This window comes from Phoxinus phoxinus (assembly GCF_949152265.1).
Source record: "Phoxinus phoxinus genome assembly, chromosome: 24".
Taxonomy (NCBI): Eukaryota; Metazoa; Chordata; class Actinopteri; order Cypriniformes; family Leuciscidae; genus Phoxinus; species Phoxinus phoxinus.
In genome coordinates, this window is record NC_136899.1 from 9,046,772 (window position 1) to 9,073,005 (window position 26,234).

Sequence of the window (26,234 nt, forward strand, 5' to 3'; positions counted from 1 at the left end):
GATGCAGATGCTATTAGTGAACCAGATGCTATGGTTGTGAAAACATTGGACCGTCACTCAACGCTTTTACATTAGCTCAGGTGTGTTAACCTGTGATCCAGCTGACTTACAGAGCTCTCACTGGCGGACAGGTGGAAAATCATTGTTGAGTATGGTGCAGATGTTACAAAGACAGTAATTGCATATGTTGAGTGATGATTCTGTCAATCAGTTGCGACACGAAAAGAACATCTGCATGAGGTCTGCTTGCATTCAAAAAGTCAGGTGAATCATGGACTAATACTTTTGGTTCCTTGGTTCTTTATTTCTACTGCAAAGTTCTTATAATCAAAAGAACCTTTTGTACAGTGAAAATGTCTCATGGATGCAACAGGTTCTTTATGAAACCAGATGCCTGTAAATAACCTTTATTTAAATGTTTTTACTTCGTCTGAATGGTACGAAACTTGGTGGCTTTTACGGCAATTGCTTTATGAACACGAAAAGGCTAAATGGACAATGAAGTAGTCTTTGATTAGCCTAAATATATATCCAAATGCAAAACCTATTAAAAGTAAGTAATAATGTCTGAAAATACTCTTAAATGCAACTAGGAATACACAGCTCTGTAAATATCTATATATAGTGCTAATGTATTTAAATACCTTTGCTCCATTTTTAACTTAATCACTGCATTAATTGAAAATAATATGATTTCTTTTTATTTGAACAATTTGTATTTTATTAAATAAATGGTGCATCATTTAGTAGTACCAAGTAATCACCTCAAAATACAAAATATTAAGGAATAAATATTATTGAAACAAAATATAGAACATTCATTTTACTATATTTTTAATCTGAAGAAGTAGCCTACTGAATTATGGTCAGAGGGGAGAATTTAGTGAATGTTAATGTATTGTATTGTCAAAAATGTCAAATGCCATATAAACAGAAAAACAACAACAATCGCACCATGTAAAGAGTTAGCTTCAATTTGTAAACTGACCTATTAAAGTGGCTTTACGTGTAAAAAGCTCTATATGATGGTAATGGCTTCTTCAAATAAATCTTAGCTTGAGAGGAATACTGTTAAAATAATATTACGTAAGGTTTTGCAGATAATGTGGATTTCCTTACGGCTCTTATCCCTGTAGCCAGATGCAGCTGTAAAAACATTCCACAATCTTTCATTTGTTAACTTTGGAATTTGGGACTAATGACTGAAAAGGTCTTAATATGTTTTTTCAGACAATTTTAAAAATCTTGAATTATAATGGTGCAGGCGAATTATTATTCAGTTCCTTAAGTCGTTTATTAAAAAGCAAAATATCTGCGAGTCACATTTGCCCTATAAACTGTTCCAATTTGCTGCCGAAATTACAGTCTTTATAGCTAACTATTGTTATTTTTAAACATAACATCATTAATATCACCCTCCTTATGCAACATAATGGTTTTCAGTGGCCTGATAGTCAGTGAAAGACTAAAGAAGGGGAGGAAACTCAGAACAGAGAGTGGTTTGTCTACCTAAAAGATCTCGCATCATTGAGTGTGTCCAGGGGAAGCAAGGGGGCTGCTTCAACCCTTGGGTAATGAAGGGAATCCCATATTAAGCTGAGGTCCAGGCACAATGAGATCATTGTCACATGTGACAGACTGGACTAAATAAGCAGCGCTGCTTTGTCACCTTTGAGAGATCAGATGGGCTTTCTATGCTGATTTAGTTAAAGATGCGAGTGTGTAAACTTTAATCAAAAGATAATGACCCCTGATAAAAGGTAAGCATGTCATGGCATCTCTTTAACATGACACTATAAATTCAGAGCCAGCACAAAGCCTGCATTCACAATCTTTTAACATCTCTTATTATTACTTTTTATTTATTATTGCACTGCCAAAGATTAAGACATTTTATTTCCAAGATAATAACTCGACGACATGTGATAAGGTCATGTGATAATGTAACATGCATATGTTTGAAACTTTTATCATAGGAATAAGGCCCAATAAGCTGTGGTTTACAGTGAATTTAGAACAGCTAAGGGGAGTTGTTAGACGAAGGGTTAGTCAATAAAAATACTTATTTTATTGAGGTCACAGCCAGGTTTGGAGAGTCATTTACAACGACTTTGAACGCAGCCCATGCAACCAATCAGAATCAAGGATCTGTTTTATAATGTTCAACAATGCCTAAAATTTGTAATTTTGAATAGCGGTGCCATAGAAGAACCATTTCGGGTTCCCCAAAGAGCATTTCAGTAATTAACTCTTAAAGGAAGCATTTTTTCAGAGGGTGAAGAACAATTCAGTAATCTAAGAACATTAAAATTGAAAGGATCCATCAATGTCAACAAAGAACTTTTAAGAGTGGCATTATACAGTAAATAGTTAGTATTCCATTCTGAACAGAGCCCCTATGTAGGGCAAAAAGATGAACCCCCATCACAACCAAGATCAGCCCACGTCAAACGCATTTGGAAATGACCTGGAAAGCAACCATGTTTCTGCCAGAGTTCTTGTTAGATCTGATGAGGGAAAGGAATGAAAACAGGGGGAGGTTGACAGACCGTTTCCCTTTTTAAATCTCCCACCCGTCCGCCGAAATGCTAAACTTGTGTGTGGCTGTCACCACCCGTCTTGCAGCTCTGGGTGAGACTATGAAATGTGTGATCCTTCTTTGATCGTCCCATGTGCGTTACAGCTGAGCTGATGGAGTTGTCAGGAATGTCCTCCCACATCATGCCTTGCGTAAAGCAAAAGGACTCAAAAAGCCCTTTGTGTAAGATTTTGGCCTTGTCTGCTCCTTCTGTTTCTTCATCAAAGATCTGACGTCTCAATGTTCTGGTAACACTTCTGTCTTTCTCTCCACGGTCTTATCTTTCTTCCTGTCTCAGTGGCTCATAAAACAAATGTTGTTTTCAAATTAACACTCTCCCCCTTTTCCTTCCCCCATTTGATTTCTTTCCTGCATGTTAATAACCCACCGCAGTCTTTATGAAAGATCTGGCTTCTTTGTTTGCTGTGGATGTCTGAACATGCCTGAACATTGCAGCTTTTATCTGCATCTAGAGGTCTTGACGATTAAAGCCATAGTCAGGGTCACCTAACAAAGATCTGCCTGTGTGTAAACAGCAAACCTGCTCTTATCGTCCCACAGTTGCCCACATCTATAATCCTAAGACCTGATTGGACAGAGAGGTGCTAGAGAGGAATGCAGCTGGTATTTTCATCCTGGGGTGACATACCCAAGTAGTTCTCAAAAGCAAAACACTGGGACATTCCTGCAGGAGCATGCCTGTCTACCTGTCTGGAAAGAGGGCAAAGAAAGTTGAGGAAGGGGATTATGGTTCCTGTGCAGTTGTTGTTGTTGAGCTATAAAGTGGGTCATGTTATTGTCAAGTGCCCCCTTGGGATGTGGCCAAACGTGAACTTAGGGTCTAAAAGTTCTTTAAGGACTTAAGTAACATAAAGTTGACCTTTTTCAGAGAGAATTAACCTTAGTTTGAATGCAGTTTAATTTATGTTTACTTTAAATCAAGAGAGTTTCACTACTGTGAAAGAAATTAATACTTTTATTCAGCAAGGAATCATTAAAAACTTCGACAGTATTTCAAATAAACTGTTGAACTTTCTATTCATCACAGAATCCTGAAAACAATATCATGGTTTCCACAAACACATAAAGAAGCATGCGTTTTCAACACTGATAATAATAAGAAATGTTTCTTGAGCACCAAATCAGCTGGACAGTGAGTGACCTTAGTAAGATAAAATCGGATTTTCTCCAGTGATATACTAGAAAGCTACAACATTTTTTTAAATATACTGAGACAGAAAACTGTTCTTTTAAATTGTAATATTTCACAATATTACCATTTTTACTGTATTTTTGATCAAATAAATGCAGGTTGTTAAGCATAAGATACATATTTTAAAAACAATATAAAAATCTTACCGACCACTAACTTTGAACAGGAGTGTACCTATACGCAGGCCTAAAAAGTTTTTCAAATTTCTCATTCCTTGCTTGTTTGTTTGTTAAATATTTTATTGAGGCAAATGTAAATGTCTGTTTTATAAAAATAAAAAAAAGCTTTATTTGTGTGCTAAATTTTATGACCACTTAAAAAAAAAAACTTAAAAAATCCTACAGGTTCTGCAAGGGGTGTGTAAACTTACTTGCAAAACTGTAGCCTACTGCCAACATGTTACTAATATAATAAACAGAAGTAGTATAGAAGCATGGTTTGTAGGTGCAATCTGATTGGACCCTGGCGTGTGGGTTGGAAATTAGGGTGTTTGAACAGCAGTGACCTCATTCAGGAAGTCAGTTTTGTATCTGAGGAAACAGGAACAGCGTGAGGCGGTAATGGTCAAATATTCCTCTCAGGCTGAGTAGGAATAGCACATTAAAGTATAAGAATGGCTGTTTTTGACTTAAGAAACTCTTAAATGTATTGCAAAATATATCAAAACGCAACAGTACAAATACAGTACATCCTAAAAATCACATTATAACCAATTTGCAAAAATGGCTCAGACAACATGAGTTTGGTTCTGCAGTCTAGCATGGCATCTGCAACCACTTGGTTTGATATTTTGTTTTTAATGCATTGAAATGATTACATTAAGTGTAACCATATCCATTTTGGAGCATCTGTATACATGTTTATGTTTCTGTTTGGGTGAGTTGGGTTAGCTGCAATGTACTGTATCTGGGCCCCTCCTCTCTATGCTAACTGCAACTGTCAGAGGCAAGGGCCATTTCTCACTACAAATCCAGTGGCATGGTATGCCAAACACTCCCAATGACTCATGGGAAATAGTAGACATGGAAAATTCCTGCCTTTTCCTCCCACTCTCTTTTTTGCCCTTTTGGAATCGTTTTCACACACATTCCAACCTATGTTACGTGTGGCGGCTGGATTAGAGAGTGCGAGTATGTTCACTCTGATGTTTATGGCCCTCAGTGGCTGTTTGTGAGTGTCTATGTGGTATCTATCTTGTTACTGGACTGCCATTAAACATAATAGCTTTTTCCTTATACCTGGATACACTCAATGGTGTTTAAACTAGAACTGAAAGATAACCAGCAATTGTTTGCTAATGTAGACTTCACATGGTCTAAACCACCATGTTGCAGTATTATTTAAGTATAATTCTCTAAACTTCTTAGACAAGTAAAATTATAATTTTGTCATTATTTCCTCACCATAATCCTTTTCCAAACCTGTATATTATTCTTCCTTCCAAGGAACGCAAACTTTTTTAAAGAATGTTCATGTTGCTTTTCTCCATATAAAGTTAAAGGTTTTTTTGAGGCAATTTTGAGCTCTAAGAAAAGCATAATATAAAAAGATTTACTCATGCTTGAACTACATCCAGGTCTTCTGAATCCACAGATCTAAACTGAGATGTCCCTTATTCACAGAAAAAAAAATTCCCTTCCATTAGACCTTTCATATTCATATTCAAATCATATTCGCGTTTCTTTAGCATCACATAGAAAACCGTTATTTTAAATTGTAATAATATTTTAACAATATTATTTTTTTACTGTATTTTCATGAACCATTTGCATAAGAGACTTCTTTCAAATAAAATTCAAAAATCGTCACGACCCCAAACTTTTTAGTGTATATACAAGAAATATAAACCTTTTATTCATTTTTTGTAGCTTGACAGTGTCTGCATTTACTTTTATTGTATGGAAAGACTGAGTAGTATGACAAAAAAAAACTTGTATTTGTGTTTCACTTAAAAACAAATAAAGTCCCTGTGGGATTTAAATGGATAGTTCACCCAAAAATGAATATTTTGTCATAATTTACTCCCCAACAAACCTGTATGAATTTCTTCTGTTTAACACAAAAGATATTTTAAAGAATGTTGGTAACTAGACAGTTGAAGGCACCCATTGACTTCCATATTATTTTTTTCATACTATGGAAACCAATGGCTGTACCATCAACTGTTTGATTACCATCATTCTTTAAAATATCTTCTTTTGTGTTCAACAGAGGAAAGAAACTCATACAGGTTTGAAACAATATGAGGGTCAGTAAATGACGACTAAATTTTCTTAAAGCCTTTGATGATTACATTTAAAGTATGTGCATGTTTAAAACATAGCATCCCTTTGTTCTCCTTGTGTGGTACAGGATACACAGTCAAACTGCCCAGCGAGTCTCCTCGAACCGGAGTCCGATCAGAGCCTTGGTTCTCCTAAGGTTAGTGGACCAATTGTTCAGCTTTTCTTTGAGGTCAGAACTGTTAATGCTCTAATGCTCTGTTTTAGAGTCCACCACTGGACCTGATTGACACTGGAAAAGGACTGAAGGTACAAACAGCGACCCCTCACCTAGTCAGCCTGGGTAGCGGAAGGCTAAGTGTGGCCATTACTCTGCTACCTTTAAAGGAGGGTATGTGTTTTTTTCTCTATCTGTTTGATTTCACCTATCTCTCGATCTCCCTCTCTCACACCCATAACATCAAATAACCATGAACAATGGCCTGCAAAGAATAGATCTGCAAATAAGACCCTCTGTCTGTCTATATATGCCTTCATGAAACAGTGGATGCGGCTTTTATTGTTAGCGCACATAGGGAAGAGGGTGAAATGATGGGGATTTTCTGATGCAAATATTCCCAAATCAGGAACCCAATACGTCTTATTGAAACTTTACCTTAAAGAAACGTAAGGCGGCAGGAAGACAGGTCCACCTGTCTCTGATTACACACAGGTGTCAAGCTTGACATAACATCTGCAAACATAAAGCTCCTACTCATTCCTTGCCCGTCTTATCATGGTCACCATGGTAAACGCTGGAATGCAATCTCAGAATGGCTCAGGAAATGAAGTGTGCAACCTATCAGAATAGAAACAGGACAAGGAGTCAAGCTGAGTAATAAAATCAAGTATTACAGTTCTGCCATAGTGCATACACACACAAAGACTGATTTAAACTTGCTATTTTAAGGCAGTCTAATTATGTTTTGATTTAAAAAGAGCAAATATTTGAACATATCCGTTAGTAATAGACTGTGAGATGTTGAACTAAAACTGTAAGGGGGCGATTTGCGTCACTGGTTGAGTGTGTGAGCCAGCAGAGGTCAGAGAAGAGTGGAAATGTAAAACAGAAACACACACCATTCATTGGAAAAGTACATCTCGATGCCAGCAACATGACTCCAGACATAATTGGTGCAAATGTGACAAAAAACATAATTTACGTTATTATTTGAAATTTAGTAGCCACTGGCGACTTTTGTATGCATCTGTATGCATTGAAGTCAGATATCATTTTGTGAGGTGACATTAGTTACTTACAATTTTAGAGCTGGAACAAGAGTATCCTGTATATGAGAGGAAAAAAAATAATATTTCAATCCTTTTGCATTTCTGTAATAAAACTTTTGGAAAGTTTCTCAGGGGAATGCAAAAGATTTGTGAGCGAAATATGCACGTAATATTTTTCATATAACAATGTAATTAAAAAATACAAATAGTTTTATTGTATGAAACTGTTAAATGGTATTCCAAAAAAAATATCTAATATAGTACAAAAATATTTACAAAGTGACATCGCCACCTACTGTCCTGGGATGCATAATACAGAGTTTTTAGTTGTTTTCGCTGATCCGTGAACGGGTATCATTTTGACAACGTTGTCGTCTGTCCGTGGAAAACACAAAAGGAAAAACTTTTCGTTGTTGTGTAAACATATCCCAACACACCTGTCTTACAGATATACTGATTTAAACATAGATAACCACACTGCATAACTACAAATGTATTTATTTACAGTCTTTATTTCTTACACTCCAGATTAATTTAAATCAGCAGCACTAAATGCTTCATACTTCATATTTAGTTGATTTTTACTGCAGGAGTGACACGCATAGGCCGTGACGATGCCCCTGTACCTCAGGACATTACTATTGAGGGTCCCGGCATTGAAGCAGAACACTGCAGGATTGAGAACAGAGGAGGGTTTGTCACTCTTGACCCATGCGGACACCTGTGTTCACTCGATGGAGTCCCTGTTACCAGACCCACACAACTCACGCAAGGTAACCACAACAGAATTATAAGTATAAGCACTTCAGTTCAGAGCATCTGTAAAAGTGCAAAATGCATTTAACACAAAGAACCATCATGCATTGCATGCATGTTTTTGTTTGTTTGCTTTGGAAAACACAGTGTCTGAGTAAATGAAAAGGGGATAGAGGTTTATGACCTGGGAATGAAGTAATAGTGGAAATGCATGATGTGTCTATCCAGCAGGGTTTTGGTTTTGGACGTCACTCAGAGTTTAATTGGTGTGGTTTTGGATCTTTTCTTAATGCGACACTGTGACTCAGAGCTTCCAGAAGCGTTAGAGTAAGCTCTGGAGCTCAGCTTTTCAACCCAAGGTTGTATTTTCCCATAATTCCTGCATTCCTTAGCCTCACCGAGTTCCTCAACAAATGATCCATCACCCTCAATGCTCATTGTCTTTCACATCTCAGTGAGAGCGAGTCAGATAAACATTTACCAGACTTATTCTGACACTCTTCAGTCACGAAATGCAAATATTGACAGCATTGCGAGATGGGTCACCAACTTCTGTCTTTGTTTCTGTGGGAGGGAATGTCAACAGGCACGACTGTGATGCAAATTAAAACAAATTTCTTTTCGTTTTTGAATGTTTTTAGAAGAGAGACCCAGTCGTGGAGGAACTCATATTATACATCTGCATTGCAGCAAGCAGCCACATGCTAGTTAAAAGGATGCTCTGCTGTCAATGAGAAAGAAATTAGCATATTTGAGGCTAACCTCCCGTAACTCAAAATGCTTTGGGCACAGAAGCTATAGGACTGGTAATAATCAGCAGAGCTCAGTTAGAGGTCTATTCCACCTCCACCACTCACTGTGACGCAACAAGTGGAGTCACGTCCCCCCGGGCAATTGCAAAACTTCATTTGATTGGCAAATTCTTTGATTGGTGTCAGGCTCAATCTATTATTAGACGTTCCAGACTATGTGAGTCTGTTGGGTAGTTATCTAATCCTGACTAAGGTGTCTGGTATGTAAATAGCAGAAACCCTATTATTAAAAACAGACTGCTGAGTGCATGTTTTTTTATGTCTTATATGTACTTTGTAGAAAAAAAGGTTGTTTACGTCAAAATGTTCATAATCAGTCATATGCTCGGGAACAGTTTTTATTTGTCTTGTATCTTTCTAGAAAGTTTTTCTTCATCACTATCTTCTTTAGCTTGTACACTGGCTTATTTTCTAATAACAATATTAATTGTGAAAAGTTCCATACAAATTACAATGTTTCTCTTGTATTCTAATAATAATATTTTTAATTAATAATTCCAATTTGATTTCCTGGGAAAATGTAACTGAAATGTTACGAGGAGGGGATTTCATATGAATTTGTACGATGTGAATGATTATTAGGAAAATACTAAGCATAAAGGTCCCCTAACCCTACCCCTAAACGTAGCATGTCACTAGGGCATAAGAAGATAGTACATAAATTTACAAATTAGATCATCTGAATTCATACGAAATATAGCCACCAATTCGCCAAAATGTAAAATATTAACGAATTGCCATGAGATTATGTCGATAATTACACTGATTTATTTTCAGAAAGGGGGTTCCTCGTCAGAATTTTGGGGTTCTTGTCATTAAATTTTTTGAAAACTATAAATAAAAACTATTTTTTATACATACAGTACATCATACATTTTGTACAATTGACTTGAGCCAGACTGAAATCAGATTTTTCATTGTCTACACTATGATTGATGATGGCTGGGAGTTTTGTGCTGACATCCCCATGATGATGTGGAGAGGTCAGAAAATAAATCAAGATTGTTCAATCTTGTGAAAGAGGAACAATTGATTTCTGTTAAAGTCAATAGTTGCACAAATAATTATTACTCAACAACAGGCAAATGCTGCAGAGGGAACGGAAAATATCTTGGAGAAAGTGCAGAAAGTATTTTGAGAAACATTTCTGATACTATAGATTTTTTATTGTGTTTCTTCTCCTCTAAACATTCCATCAGGTAACTTTATCTCTGAGTAGGTAGACAAAGAAAATGGAGGGGGTGGGGTTAAGTCTACCCTTTCACTAAACAAGTGTTTGCTTTAACAAACAGAACAACTTTCGAGATTAGGCTACCATACCAATGTTCATGCTATGCAACTTTGAAAGACAGTAAGCTTTTACTTACTTCAAATGCGAGTTACTTCAGTGAAATAAGCTGGACTTCCCTCATATGTTGTACTTGAGTATGTAAAGAGCACCACCCCTTTAGGTTGGGTTTGGAGCGTTCTCTCACTGAGTGACCTCAGGAGAGGAGGAAAGTGAAGCGGTCGCGTGAGACGCGCGCGAGTTTGTATCAGTGAAACGCACGCGGGTCATGGCTTTCGGCGTGAAACACTAATTGACTGCAGAACTCCGCTCATGCTTTGAGATACTCGCTTAATGTGACTTCCTGAAAGGTTTGTTTTCTTCATTTTTTTTTCGTTTTCTTCCAGCTAATTGATTAGATATGTTTAGACTTTTACATTGAATCCACTGCAGGGCAAGAACGCTTATCAACGAAGCCGCCTATACGTGCTCGTTCACTGCATCGTAGTGTCACGTCATAGTGCCACTTATTTTTTTAATTGGTAAAACTTTGTTTTTGCATCTACTTGTAACCGTTAAGCCTACTAATATTTATCTTACTTTTTTTTTACGATGTCATAATAAACAAATAGGCTACATGTAAATGTTTAACCTGTTAATTTATTGACATTAATGACCATGGGTGGAGTATTGACTTGTTTGGGCTATGCGTATCTAGCTTTTATAATATTCATTACAAATAAAAGTATTTCAGAAAAGGTTATCTTTTAATGTAAATGATTGTCAAGTACAAAGAGTGCTGTTGCCCATCACACTGTCAGTCAGGGTATTTTTTATTTTTTTTTGTATGAATTTATTGTGATAATCAAATTAAAAGTATTTAAATAATACTGAAATAATTATGCCACCACCGTTTAATTTGAAGTCAAAATGGAAAATGTAGGAAACATAATTATTTAACATTAATGACGTTTTTTGATGCCATTCGAAGTTTGATTAGCCTACTGCATGCGTTATAATTGCTTTCCTCAAACAGTTTTAGAGTATATCATATGGTTAGGTGTTGTTGTATTGTTGTTTTCTCTTAGTGGTGTTTGCATGTCAGCACATGAACTGTGATGCTTATGTTTCCTGAGCAACAGGCCAGATAAGGTTTCCTTCTTCTTATCAAATAACATTTAGGCCTACCTAATATCCATGCTATGATCTTAACTGTTTCTCTCCTCTAATTTATAGCATTACACAGATATATTAAATGTTTTATTGTACCAGAAGATTGTTTCCTTGTGGTGCCGGGTTAATCCAATCATTTGAGCACGGAACTGTTCATAAAGGAACATGCACATGTGATTATGCGATCAAAGGGATCTTATTTTTAATCCAAGCCTGACTTTAAAACAGAAAGTTTATAAGATGAAGCAGCTGTGTTTGTGGATTCATTTGTGGGGCAGAAGGGCAGGAAAGGACTTGCTATAAACTACAAGTGTAAACTTTCATGAAAGTCTTGGAAACATTTTTATGAACCTACACAAATGTATTCTGCATGGAAGTACATGAAACAGATTTGCAATACAGTCACTTTGGTTGCCAAGCTTAGATGTGTATATCTTTGTTCTTTTGATAGTGTATTTATTTAGCCTTAGGAGCACAGCTGTGTAGACTAAACACTTACGAATGTGTGTGTGTGTGTGCACGCACACGTGTGTCTGTTTATGTTTCTGTTTCATGACTGTGAAGTGTTGCTCTGGACGTGTTATGCCTTTGGAAGTGACTGACTCAGGATTTTATTTTCCTTCACATTGTGTCCATCTGTTGTTATGAAATCAGTGCATCCCGCAGCTCAAGCTGTATTTGTCCATTCCGTGACACATTAAAAGGAAGTCCAGAGAAAGCTTTGAAGAAATGTTCTGCCAGTGTACCAAACCCCAGAATGTGTGAGGCAGATTTAAGAATGTCAGGGGTTTGGCATGTTAATGACACACAAGCCTGGACGTTTGTAGCATCAGTGAAGTGCTGGACAAACACATGCACTGCACAATATTTCTACATACTTCAACTTAAAAGCTTAAGTTCAGTTGCTGCATTATTTTTAAAGGTTATCAAATTGACTGTTCAAGTCGTATCAACTTTTGAACATTTCAAAATGATGAAATAGGTTTAGTTTGATTTGTCAAAGTAGTGGAAAACATAATATCGCCATTACTTATTGATCATATCATGTTTTACAATGTGGAGACCTTGTTGCACAACTGGGCTGAGAGTTACTTTCACAAGGCTTCTTTAAAGCATCTCATGCATTGAAATCCAGTGATAATTAACAGACAGTTCCCATTCAAAATTGTTTTCTTCTTATGCTCACATAAGTTCTGTCTACTTTTACATCCTCAAATCCAGCAGAAAAAACATTGAGGCAAATATTTTGGGGTTTCACTTAGGAGGAAAAAGAGGTCCTACATATTTTCCATGAGCTGTTATTCCGCTTTCTATGACTTTTTTCCGGGCTCGTATCCATCTACTGTTCTGTGGTCTCTGATTTCGGATTAGTGGAAAGAACAGACCCAGACCCTCATGAAGTAGTACTATACAGACAAAATGAGGAAAAAATTATGTATAAATCAGTTTGTATGGTGAAACATGCTTTTCAAATTCAGTATGTGCAGCCATGCTGAGTAGCAACTTGAATAATTAAATGATGTGGTTGAAAGATTCATCAATGGTTCAGTGTTTTGAAGATTTCAGTGTAATTTCACATTTCATGTTCCCCCGTGTCTTCTAGTGCTGTTGGTTTCTGGTGAATGTGTATTTGAGTGACATGAACACTAATCTTGTCTTTCTCAGATTGATCTGTGTGTGTTTGTTTTCCCCTCTCTGCAGGTTACACACTCTGCCTTGGTAAATCCTACATCTTTCGCTTTAACCATCCCGAGGAGGCCAACCGTATGAAAAGCATGCTTCCTCAGAAGAGTCCCGTCTCTCCGCTGGTGTACAGCACAGGTAACCTCTCCTTCTTCCTTGTGTTCCAACTTATCTTACCATCACCATCATCTTTCCTTCATCTTTCTTCTTTAACTTTCCATCTCTTGCACCTAAACGCCCTCAGGAACTGAAACCACTGATCTTTTGTGCACACACACAGCCTGTATCCCATATCACAACATGCCAGCTCATCATCCATGGAGTCTCTGTGTGTGTGTGTGTGCGTGCGTGTATAGTACATGGTTTCAGTTACCTGTCACAGTTCTTTTTTTTTTTACAGTCTGCAATTGGATCCTCTAAACCTTTGATGAAACAGAACTCTTTTAAGGGTGCTAAACGTCTATTTTACAGACAAGGCATCTATATATATATATACACATAAACACACACACACGGTTTGCCAGATTTAGCTAACTAACTCTAGTATATGTAAGCAAACCCACACACATTTAGGGAGCCAGTCTGTCTCATGGAATGTGTGATCTGTAAACAGATGTGGTTTGGATTCACCCCGTTGATTGATTGAACGTTTTGAGTGAGGTGTAGAGAGCGACATAAATTATTACCACCTCCTCTCAGTCGTTCTCTCGCTCTCACACTGTGTTGCTAGACAGCAGGAATGAATCTTCACATAAACAAAAGTGAACCCACTCACTCAAAGTGCATCGTACATAGCAAACCTGGGAAAAACACACATTCTGGGACTGACTTTGCTCACTATATTGTAATAAGGTAAACTTTAAACCTTATGTTACTGTCTAGTTGGTTTATAGGGATTCGAGTTTACCAGAGTGGTATATATACATCAGCAGCATGCATCAGTTTCTTAAGGTAGCCATAAAAAGTGAGCTTGTTGCTAAATAGTGAGCCAGAACCTCCCCATATATGGTCAAAGTTTGTGTGATCTTGCATGCCTTTCCTTTAACCTTTCATCCTTGTTATATATCTTTCAGTTTCTGCTTTACTTCCTTCGTTACCTTCACGTGTGAGATTCTTCCATGATTAAAGTTCTGCTCCAGCCAAATACACGCACACACACACACACACACACACACACACACACACACCTTAAAGAGATAAAGGGATTTTTCTTGGCATGTGCAGGTTTATGTGTTTTATGAGCATTCACGTCAGTCATCTGAAGTGGGATTTCTTTGATCTTCGCTCTCTTGGCACGTGGCAGATTGAAACTTAACTCTTCTCCAGAAAGCAGATGAGAAAAATCTTTCTGTGAAGGAGGGAGATAGAATAGCAAACCTAGAGGCCAAATCAAACATTGCTGTCTTTTATCCAATCTCTACTTAGCCTGTGCTGGTTCATCTACATTTTTTTTTAAATTATAGTATTAAACAAATTACAATTATAAAGGGAGGGTTTTTTTGTTTCCCTTTCTGTTTCTAGAAAATGTTGTACAGTCAGTATCTGCTTTGGTCAGTATCTGTTTTTTGATAATGTCTCTCTCAACTGACCAGGTGTATGCTAGTTTAAGCTGTAGATCATGTGGAATAGTTTGACAGCAAGGTGGATGGACTTAAAAAAAATTTATCCCTGAGGGAAAACTGATGATGTTTTTGTTCCAGTTCATTGCAGGTCAAATGATTCTCAGGTACAGCAGTCAGAGCTCCCTGTACTCCTGCAAACAATTAAAGCAATTCCAGGAGTTAACAATCACCCAAGCAGACAGTTATATAACTCTCATAACCACTTTCTCATGCTTGTAATAGTCTGACCTTTTCAAAAATGAAGCTGCTAGTAAAAAAACTCTTGTTTATTCTTCTGAAGACCCTTTCTTGTGGTTATTTTTAGATTATCTGAAGTTCAGCAGTGACTTCAGTCACTGTCTGGGTGGCTCTGGCTCAAGAGGGATGCGCTCCGTCTCTGAGCTCCGCGATTTGATGGACACTTTACAAAAAAAGAAGCAAGCGTTGGAGAACAGTTTGCGAGCCAATGGGGACTCAAGCCCCTCCTACTTCAGCATGACACAGTCTCCACCCACCACACCCAATTTGCTGTCACCCATTGCCTCATCCTCCCCAATATCGTATCAGGAACAAGCCCGCCGATTGTACAGCTCTGAACGGCCACTGCTTGTGGCCAGAGTGCCAATGCATTCATCCAGCAGCATGCCTCCATCTCCTCGTAGTTCCGACCCTCGAGATCGCGACGCATCACTTCCTTATTCTCGACCCATGAGCCGGAATCAATCTCAGGATAGTCTGCTTCTCAATACGTCAGACAGTCGCCATGCTGCAACCTCAGGCTCAGCACTCTTAATGTGGAACGGCTCGTCCACCAGTAAGACTGATTCCCTCCCTCCAGCACCAGGGGGCGGTAGTGGTGCAGCTAGCATGCCTTCCAGTCCCCGTCTGGCTCGTCGATTCCACACCCCAGATGCAGGACGTAATGGTGGACTCGAGCCCGCTCCACGGCAACGAAAGTACTCCGCTGGGTCACTTACAGGAATGAGCTCGCACAGTCGCTCCCTACCACGCCTCTATAGACCCACCGATGCCCAACTCTCCCTTCTGCCAAGCTATCGGTCTCCCGACGGCCATCTTTCACGCCCAACTGGAGCCTTTGATCCCAAACACCAGAATGGTCATTCTGAAGTAGTCTCCATCTCACTGTCCACCAGACCTGGTACCAAACACACCGTAGCCCCTCCGGATGTCACAATGACATCAGAAGAAGCCACCAGCCCACGGCAAGCCAAGAAGGTGAGTTTGACTTCCACCAGCTCCTACTCAGAAGTGGACAGGCAAGCCATGCGTGGTCCCTCACCAGCTCTGGAGTTCGGTCTTGGGGAAAGGAGGCAGTCGTTCGGAAAGGCAGGGCTGGGTCCGCCGAATGGCTTCAGGGAGAGAAAGGGTAGCATCAGCTCTCTCAGTGGAAAGGAAGAGCTTCAAGACTACCATCAGAGACAGAGGGATGAAAGACTGCGGGAACAGGAAGTCGAAAGACTGGTGAGAGACTTTTGTCACTTTATGTTGATGATGTATTGCTTTAAATGCATGTTATTGACCTTATTGTGAATGATTCATCCATACATTTGTTTGAATTTTTTATATTTGTTGAGCTTATAATTTTAACCAATATTATAACGTGACCTTTGAGTGAAACTTCAGACTTCACTTTGGTGACATATGCAGGACTTGTGTATGTATCCGCTTAAACCCCACCCCTTACTTACAATCGACAGAAAACTCGCATTCAGATCTTCCTCCATCCAATCAAGAATCCGTGGATGGAACCAACCCTACTTTTTATTAGGGCCCAAGCCTTGAAAAGGCGAAGGCCCTATTGTTTTCCTTCGGATTATTATTATTATTATTATTATTATTATTATTATTATTATTATTATTATTATTATTATTTTTCTTACGACTATTCAGGCACTTTTGGGTCTCTTAACGTGCTCAAAAACTCTTGAAACTTTGCACACAGGTCAGAACCCGCGGCCATTAGAGCCGGACTGAAGCTGGTACCCGGGCGTGGCAGGGGGGCTCGACAGCGCCCCCTGGAACGCGGTCCGAAAACTTGGTCCATAAATCAAACACGCTTGCGTGGAATAATATGAAACTCGGTACACTTATAGATCTCATCGGTTCATATATCCTTCGTGCTCTGACTTTTTACCCCAGCCCAACAGGAAGTCGGCTATTTGGCGTAGTTTAAAAAACACATGCAATGGAATTTAAAATACTCCTCCTAGAAAATTCAACCAATCACCACGAAACTCGGTGTGCATGAAGTCAAGACATGGAGGATGAAAAATTGCCAGGGGATTTTTGATATCTCGAACGGTTTGGCCGTGGCGAGGAAACAAATTTATGGCGAATATTGGAAACAGGAAGTGTGTTATAACATCCTCATACATTAATTGATCTTGATGAAACTTCAGCAGTGTGTTCGCTGTAAGAGGCCGATCACATGGATGTGACTATTGTGAGTCAAAGTTATAGCGCCACCAACTGGCAGCAGGAAGTGTGTCACTTTCAAAATGCTTTAAAATCACCCTCTTATTTTTACCCGATTTGCTTCAAACTTTATGTGTATAATGTAAACACACGGCAGATGTGGACCTGTGAAAGAATTATTGATATCTTAAATACTGTTGCCATGGCAACGCATCAAACTTTAATATTCTTTTTTAAAGTTTTTGAGACTCTTAACATGCTTGAAATTGCATGAAACTCGACAGACACTTTACATTTATTGCCTAGTACACTTGTGCAAAGTTTCAGAAACGGGCGTGATAAGGGGCTCAGTAGCGCCACCTTTAGTCAAAAATGGGGTATTAGTTTTACCTACAGTAACAAAAATCGGTATTTATATTTATCTCCCTGAGCCGGACAACTTTCTAATTTACAGTCATTAGCTCCGACCAACAGGAAGTCAGATATTTTGGTTTGAATGTGATTTGATGGGAATTTTGCCAGTCTCTCTCGGTGTCTGTGTGTGTGAGAGAGGAGGGGGGCTTTATTTTAACCCTTTCTCTGCTGTGTGGGACTTCTCGGGCACTTTTGGGGCCCTTAACGTGCTCGAAAACTCTTGAAACTTTGCACACAGGTCAGAGCCCGCGGCCATCAGGGCCGGACTGAAGCTGGTACCCGGGCGTGGCAGGGGAGCTCAACAGCGCCCCCTTGAACGTGGTCCGAAAACTTGGTCCATATATCAAACACGTTTGCATGTAATAATATGAAACTCGGTACACATATAGATCTCATCGGGCCGAACAACTTTCGTGCTCTAAGTTTTACGCCAGTCCAACAGAAAGTCGGCTATTATGGGTTGTTTAAAAACGAATCCCCCTGGAATTTTATATACTCCTCTTTGAAAATTCTTTCGATCGCCACCAAACTCAGTCAACATGAAGTCAAGACATGGAGGATGCTAAATTGCGGACGGATTTTTGATATCTCGAACGGTTTGGCCGTGGCGAGGAAACGAATTTATGGCGAGAAAAGAGAAACACGATGTGTTATAACGTCTTCATACATTAACTGATCTTGATGAAACTTCAGTAGTGTGTTTTTTGTAAGAGGCCGATCACATGGATGTAACTAATGTGAGTCAAAGTTATAGCGCCACCAACTGGCAGCAGGAAGTGTGTTACTTTCAAGATGCTTTTGACTAAAGTGGGGGGGGGGTTATTTTTACCTACAGTCACAAAACTCGGTATGTATATTGTGCTTATCGAGCCGGACAACTTTCTCATTTACAGTCATTAGCTCCGACCAACAGGAAGTCAGATATTTTGGTTTGAATGTGGTTTTGTCTCTCTCCGACAGAGTTTCCCCTGCCATTCTGTGTGTGTGTGTGTGTGTGTGTGTGTGTGTGTGTGTGTGTGCGTGTGTGCGTGTGTCTGTCTGTCTGTCTGTCTGACACCCCCCCCCCCCCCCCCGTGTGTGTCTGTGTGTGTGGGGAGGGGGGCAGAAAGACTCTATTAAAAATAGGTATATTGTGCCATCTAGTGTTTTATACTATGTATACATGTGTTTTTTCTTTTAAAAAAGTGTTTTAAAGTACAGTAATTTCAATGAATATATATACCACACTTCATATGAATTTTTGGTCTTGTGTACTTACAATGGCTGCTGATTTCATGTGTCCGTTACCGTTAAGTCCATGAGACTGTAGGGTGTCTAATTTTTCATTTTAGGTTTCAGAAGGGTGTTCACGCATACTTTGTGGTTGATATGTGCCCTCGATGCGCACTTTTGCAGAACCCACACTGATGCAAGCTCTAAAGCAGACTTCTTCTCGACAGTCAAAGCGGAGTTACGTTATTGCCCGTCGTGCACAGGAACCCTAAAGGCACCGGGGTGGCGGTTTTTTATATATATATATATATATATATATATAAATAAATATAGCTGCAAGCAGCGATGGAGGGCCCAAGCCGGTGGCACCGCCACCTCGGTGCCTTTAGTGCAACTAAAGGCACCAGGGTGGCGGTGCCACCGGCTTGGGCCCGTAATCGCTGCTTGCAGCTATATTTTATTTTATAATTCGTTTCACTGTACATCATAATATGGAAGAAAAGATCTATTGCTACTTCCATTCAATCACAACTTTAAAGTCAACATGAAAAAAAAAACGATTTACTTGTGTACATGTTTCTGTATATCATATATTCTAATGTAAGAATTTGTTCTTCCTCTGAACGTCATTCCTTTTCTGTGGATGTCAGGTACATATAAATTAATCTATAGCCAAATTACTATTTGTACATACTATAACCTCTTTAACTCCTGACGATAGTTGACCGTATTTTAATGCCGATTAACCCTTATCTAATAAAGTACTGACTCCATTCTGTTATAGAACGACCACCTTTCATAATCCAATCAATTCCTGATGACAAAAATCCCACCCTTTTTTTTCTCAATGTCACATTAATGTCACGTTACGCAAGTAAAATGGGTTTTAAATTCTGTTTCATGTTGATTTTAACACAAAGTACGCATGTAATTACCGGTATAGAAGTATTCAAACATTTGCATGTCCAATCATCTGTTTCCTTTTTATTTTTATTCCATATCATTCTTCTTAAAACTCACCGAATATAAAGGACATTTGATTTCTTCTAAAATATTTGACATTCCTCTTCCATGACCCTATTTTCTTTCCTCATTGTGACGGGTATCAAGTGAAAAGCTGGTGATATTTCAATTCTTCTTGCAATACGGGATCTTGAGGGAGCTCAGATACAGGGGATCCCACCAGCAGTATAATTAATCTCCCCACTAAACCTGTGCTTTGGCATTCCACTCAGTTATAAGAAACAGACCATCTGCAGGAAGGCCCCTCTCGTTCTCTGTAGTGGATGCGGTGGAAGACCCAAGCAGAGGTGTGGCTGTATAAACCTCCTATTAATAGACAGCTTGACAGCCCAGAACCACATCCACTTTCATTGAACCCGGCCTCCTGAACACACTCTCTCTGGGAGGGCGCCCACAGCTGCAGAAGATGCTGGCAAATTGCCTACGCTAACATGCTCCATTCTTGCTTTTCAGCTGCTCTCTGTGGGGTTCAAATGAAAGGCATCAGAGTTTTTGTACGCTGTGGTTAAGGGAGGCCACCTGTGGCGCCGCCCTGCTGGGCAGAGGCCAAACCATCAGCGTAGGCCGCCCACTTATTAGTTAGCACCACAACTACAGGCTGGTGATATTTACAAGGCCAGAACTGAGTGAAAACAAGGCGGCTACAGGTGGAGATGTATATCCACACATAGGCTTTCACAGGGTTTCTTAGAAAAACATACTCTCTCAGAGGAATGTAATATTACAGACTTTAGGCCTGGTCGTACATGATTAAAAAAAAGAAAAACACATTCATTTAATGATGGCACACAGTTGCATTGCATGTGCGGTTGTGTTTTTTTCTTCTTCTTTTTTTCAGTTTCAGACCCCAATGAGGTCTAAAATATTTGTAGAAAACTATGGCAGCAGCACTGGGAAATTTAATTTCATGCATTTTAGATCTATTTTTATATTTACTCGCAATGAATTAATTAATATTAATATGTTGCTTGCAAAAATTTTGACTGATTAAACAATGAATTTGAATGTCTAGTGAACAGAGACGCTTTTTTCCGTTAAAACATGCCAGCTTCACAATGTAAGTGTGCCATAGATAAACTAGATTGACCTTGAATTGATACAGAAATTTTATGTAAATTGTTTAGGATTATTTACATTGCCTTTCATATCCCTGGTCAAGGATCCAGTGAAGTTTTGCCCTTCGCTCATGCATTGGGGCTGATAGCGTGTCGTGAGTAATATTTGTTATTACTCATGACTATTTATACGCACTATTTGTATATCCTTTCCCATCTAGTGCCAGCAGTTTTTATTGGGTCCAGTTGCACTCTCTGCCCAGTTCCCGAGAGCACCATCATCTCCCTCTCTCTTTCTCTCTCCCATTCGCAATCTCCCTTCCCACCGGCTCATCGACCTCCCGTCAGAGGGTTTGTGTTTCTGACACCGGCTTGGTGTGGCGCTGAAGTTGTTGAGTTCATGTCTCTCTGTCATTTATGCGTACTGTGCTGAGGAACTTTACTGATCCTAGCATCTTTTTGATGATGGCATGATCTTCTCCTGTGAGGAGGTGGAGGTCACCATGTGCCCTCTGACCTCTGAATATGTTGACAAGGTAAGTAGAGCTCTCTGATAAATGGGATCATGCCAATGCGTAAAAATGCTGGGCTTGTTTTGTGGACCAGGTTTCAGTTTACAAGGAAATGTCTTCTTTATGAATTTAATAACTGTTAATGTGCTTATGATGCAGGTCGGGTTGTTCATTCACAGTTATATGAACCTGTGTGATAATTTTTCTTGGCTCTGGAAATGCTCGCCTGAACTTGCTGTTTGCATTTCCATATCAGTCGATAAAAACAGGGTTGTTTTAAGCCAAGTGCACTCCCTCATAAGCCAGGATTTTGTTTGGATGTATATGCCTGGTTGTCTCCATCTGGTCTTCCTCCGACCACAGTTTGGTGCTGTCAAACGAGCTTTTCCGCATTTTTTCATTTAAATGTTTGAATCAAAGATGTTTGGATATTGGATCTTCTTGAAGATGTTTGAAGGAATAGAAGTAATGCTCTTCTTTATATTGCCCATGGGCTATTAGTGTGAAATGTTTGTTATTTGGAGACATATCTCATGCTGACATGTTCAGAACTGCTGCAGGTAAATCTGTGTGCATCTCAAAGGTGAGAAATATTTCCAAACTTATTCCCTCCAGCGGTCTTGTTTTTTTTTTTTTTTTTTAAGTTTGATGCTGCATGTGTATGAATGCATTTTGTCAAACATTTTTTTTTTTCCCTCTTTCTGTCTGATCCATAGGAACGTCAGCGTCTGGAGACTATCCTCAATCTGTGTTCTGGGCTGGGTCGCGCAGAGCAGGACAATACTGGCTCGGCTGTCGCAGACTTGCAGAAGATCAACAAGGAGCTGGAGAAATTACAGGTGTCAGATGATGAGTCTACGTTCTCAGACTCTGCTAGTTTGTCAGCCAGCATTTCTGCTGAAAACGACTACGGGCTTAAAGCCCGGGAGACCCGGGGCAGCGAGGAGAGACGGGTACGACAGTTCAAGAACAGTGGACACAGAGAACTTAGGGCGGAGACAACAGCTGTCCTTGGCTCCGCCCCCACCCCTTCTCCTCGGCTGACACGGATAAACAAGGTAATTGGTAAAGCCACTTAAGCTAGTTTTAAAAATTAATGAATGAGAGGAACTGACTTCATGCATCTATTAAAAATCACCTTAGTTGGGACCATTTGGTGTCATTTGCATTGCATCAAGACATTTTAAATGTCCACATACTTTTTGGGGCCATGCAATATATAATATAAGAATAATATATTTTCTAAATTTTCATTTCTATATTTTAATTTATTAAACAATTCATTATATTATATAAACCATGGACTTTGGTTTCGTCATATCAGGCCTATACAATTATACTCTGAGAGGACCTGAAGTCATGTGTTTGTTTGATTGGTCTGTGCCAGTCAGATGACCTTCAGCTTTACTCCGACAGATTGTTTTCCGCTATGGCTTTATGCAGGAAGTCTTTTCTGCATACAGTGTGTGTTTTAATTTAGTTAGGTAATTGAACCGTTTGTAAAGCTAGGCTGTTTCCTTACTGCTAATTCCTGTGACCTTTTGGAGAGGTTGTAAGAGTTTCCCACCCTTCCTTGGCATGCACATAACCTCATGCACACTTTAATTCGTGAAGGAATGTGCGGGTGTCTTCCCTTCAACTCCCATATAGACTCATCTAATTAGTCTTCCGCACAGGAGCAGCAGTCATGCGTTGGTTCTATTATTTATCCATCTAAATATATATGCTATAGAACACAATATGACTTTAGAAACCAGTTTATAGAAACTATAAAGTCCCTTTAAGACCGCACAGAAAGAGCAGCTCAGAGACAGGCCCTCCGTAGTATAAACTGTGATGAGAAGATATAAACATCACTGTCCAAATATAGCAGGGTCATGCGCATTGTGTTTGGTTGATCTCTGCCTCACACAATGGAAAAATTCACCCATACCTAATCATACATGCACGTGCATGTGGATTCTTCCAGGTCGCAGGTCAACTTGTTGCTTATAAAACTCAAAATAAGCAGATTGCCTTTCACGGATATTGAAAACCTAGATAAATAATTGGATTAGGAAATCGAGTATGTATCTCCCCACCCCTCTGTTCCTCAAAGTTTCCGTTGGACCCATTCATCGTTGGAGTTTCATTCAGTGAATCCTGTTTCTCAGAGCTAAAGATCAGTGCAGCTGCCAGAAGGGGGCATGTCCATGCTATGGATTGCATTAAAAGGCTTTACACTACTTGCATTGACATAGCCCTGAATGCAGTTCTAAATGTAGCGTTAGGGATCAATACAAAACCCAACATTAATAAAAAAGTTGAGTTTGGACATTTAAACATTCTCTAATAGCTGCTGAGAAATGTGTACATACCTGAACGAAAGAGAAATGCATATGATAGCTCTGTTCCGAAGCCTAGTGAGCTGCCTTGCCGAGTGTTGTCTACATATTAGGTAGGTCCCTTAGGAACCTAATAAGTGACTGCTTTGAAATGGTCCAGTGCGGCTTTGAATTACTAGTTTCAGTAATGTTGTTGTGTGATTTTTAATATTTTAAATATCCTATTTAGCTCTATTAAGCGTTAGTTGGTAATTTTAGTACTTCATTTTAAATTTGACCTTCAATTTCAATCTTTAGTTAATTGCCAAGACAACATTTCTGATTTAATTGAAGTTTAAGTAAAGTTTTATAAATGTTATTTTGTTTCAGCTTTATTTTAAGACAAACAATTTTTAATAGTTAATAATAACACTGGTTTGTTGTTAGCACTTTGATAAACTTTTGACAGAATAATTTGTAAGATTAAGATCGAAAGTTGCTCATCTTGTACATGTGGCCACAAAAATAATTGGATTGGAGGACAACTAATTGGATTGGAGGACAAATTATTCAAATTGATTTATTCAGGGGCTATATGATGAGTGTATATTAAGGGAACCCCAAAAAAATTGTAGCCAATGAGACTCTGATGAGATATTTTGAATGACGAATTTAAAATCCTACCGCCGTGTAAATGGTTCAGCACTCCATACTGTAAATCAAACCATTTAAAAATAAACTCCTTTGTGCCAACATCATATTTTTAGTTACATTTTAATTTTAGCTTAAGTTTTAGTAATTTAGTTATTTGCTTGTCCTTTTTTTGTTTCGGTTTTAGTCAACAAAAACAACACTGTTTGGAACTGAGCTAAAGTCTTTTATAATAATATTTTAATTCTCACTGCATTGTACAGAACAGTTATGTGGTTGCTTATAGTATCATGTCTTCAACAGGTGTCTGAGGACGACGCACGGCTGAAGCTGGACGTAAGGCGTATAGAGGAGGAGAGGATCCAGGTTCTGAACAACATGGAAGAGTTAGAGCTGAAGATCAAAGACCTGGATAACCAGATGGAGGAGTCCATCAGAGAGGTACAGTTGACACATCCGTAGGTCATATAGGGAGTGGGAGAGATCTGGGGTGGTGGGAGTAATGGAAGAAGAGTGTCTATGTGGGAGAGTTGTGCATGTGGCGAAGTAATCGGGAGCTGTGATGAGGAACGCAGTTAGACAAGGAGGTTTGACCTGCCAAGCCTAAACCCGTTTAACTTTCTCTCACTTCAAGCCTCACTTTCTCTGTTTTTCCCTTTAAACTACACATTTCAATAATGATTTGATTTCAATAATGCACTTCTATTCCGCCCTCCACTCTAATGCACTTTCCCTTCCTGTCATCCTCATTTCTCTTATTTGCTCCTTTCTCTCTGTGAGGTTCTAGTGAGGTTTAAAGGCCCAGACAAACTCTTACTGTTAACTCTTTCTGTTACTGCATTTCTTTGGCTGTTGCAGTCAGTCTAAAAACAATGGACCAATAAGAAGAAACTTGGGGTGGGACAAGCAACTTTAGATGTCAGAGAATGGATGTTACAATCATGCAATGAAGTGAACAATAACTCGATAAGTGTTTTCAAAGTAGTGTAGAAAGTTTTTCAAGGTCAACTTGTTTTGAATTTGCACTACCTGTCAAAAGTTTGAAATAAGTATGAAATATATTAATGTATTTGAAAGAATAATGCTCACCAAGAATAATGCTTACCAAAGATGCATTTACTGTATTTGATCTCAAATACAGAAAAAACTGTAATATTGTAAAATATTATTACTATTTAAAAGAGCTGTGTTCTATTTAAATATATATTAAAGTGTAATTTATTCCTGTGATGTCAAACCTGAATTTTCAGTATCCATTAATCTAGTTTTTAGTATCATATGATCCTTCAAAAAGCATTATTATTTGGTTGGTCTTGTGCCAGCAGTTCCTGCTAAGTCAGCTGTTCCATTAGACTTCCATTCAACAAACCCATAATGTCAGTGTTGTTTTGTAGTTTTATGAGGCTGGGCTTTTATGAGTTCAGAACGTGGGCCTCTTTTTATTTGTGTGAAATGAGGCACCTTCTTGGTGGTCCTGAACGTGGTGACATGACATCACAGTTTACCACAAAATCATTGAATACGTTGCTGTAGTTACTGTCAGTGACTTCAAATGTTGATCAAGTAAAAATTACTTGTATTAATTTAGTGTGTGTGTTTAGTTGGAAGTGGAGCGGGCTCTGTTGGAAGGCGAGCAGGATTCTGAGATGGCTCAGCTACAGCAGGAGAAAGACGCTCTGGAGCAACTTAAAGAAAAGATGTCTAACATCGAGAACAAAGCGCAGATGGAAAAATCTCAGGTATGTGGCCATGATGTAGTCTTCATCAGTGTTGAGAAGTAGTTATCTAACTGTAGAGACACTACTCATTTTACTCAAATGTGCTCGCCTAAACTGTCCTTTCTTTTAGTGTGCAGTATTGGCAAATCAGATTCATTTTAGGAAATCAGTTAATTTAGATGGTTCATATAAATGTCAAAAGTGTGCCACTTGATTTATGCTACTGTTGAAAAGTTTGGGGTCAGTATGATTATTTTGATCAATTTAATCCATCCTTGCTGAATAAAAGTGGTAGTTAAGACATTTCCCCTTTGATCCACAGACAAGGCTTAAACC

General features: G+C 38.8%; 1 protein-coding gene and 1 long non-coding RNA gene across 14 annotated transcripts in view; one reads left to right on the top strand and one right to left on the bottom strand.

Annotated features, from left to right (window-relative positions):
- Positions 1-26,234, top strand: part of phldb2b (pleckstrin homology-like domain, family B, member 2b) — a 44,155-nt gene that overhangs the window by 1,246 nt on the left and 16,675 nt on the right. For 10 of the 13 annotated variants that reach the window (XM_079602249.1, XM_079602254.1, XM_079602255.1 and 7 more), the window contains exons 2-9: positions 6,144-6,212; positions 6,281-6,404; positions 7,873-8,055; positions 12,992-13,111; positions 14,900-16,056; positions 21,943-22,284; positions 24,484-24,621; positions 25,782-25,919. In XM_079602249.1, the coding sequence (XP_079458375.1) occupies positions 6,144-6,212; positions 6,281-6,404; positions 7,873-8,055; positions 12,992-13,111; positions 14,900-16,056; positions 21,943-22,284; positions 24,484-24,621; positions 25,782-25,919 (2,271 nt within the window). Of the gene's footprint in view, positions 1-6,143; positions 6,213-6,280; positions 6,405-7,872; positions 8,056-9,919; positions 10,489-12,991; positions 13,112-14,899; positions 16,057-21,942; positions 22,285-24,483; positions 24,622-25,781; positions 25,920-26,234 lie in introns of those variants that run through there. The other 3 variants (XM_079602251.1, XM_079602252.1, XM_079602253.1) reach the window with 1 other exon arrangement.
- Positions 6,760-10,259, bottom strand: LOC306992934. Its single transcript, XR_013796367.1, has 3 exons — positions 10,218-10,259; positions 7,313-7,338; positions 6,760-6,851 (listed from the first exon to the last, which is right to left on the bottom strand). It is a non-coding gene; the product is annotated as an uncharacterized lncRNA (long non-coding RNA).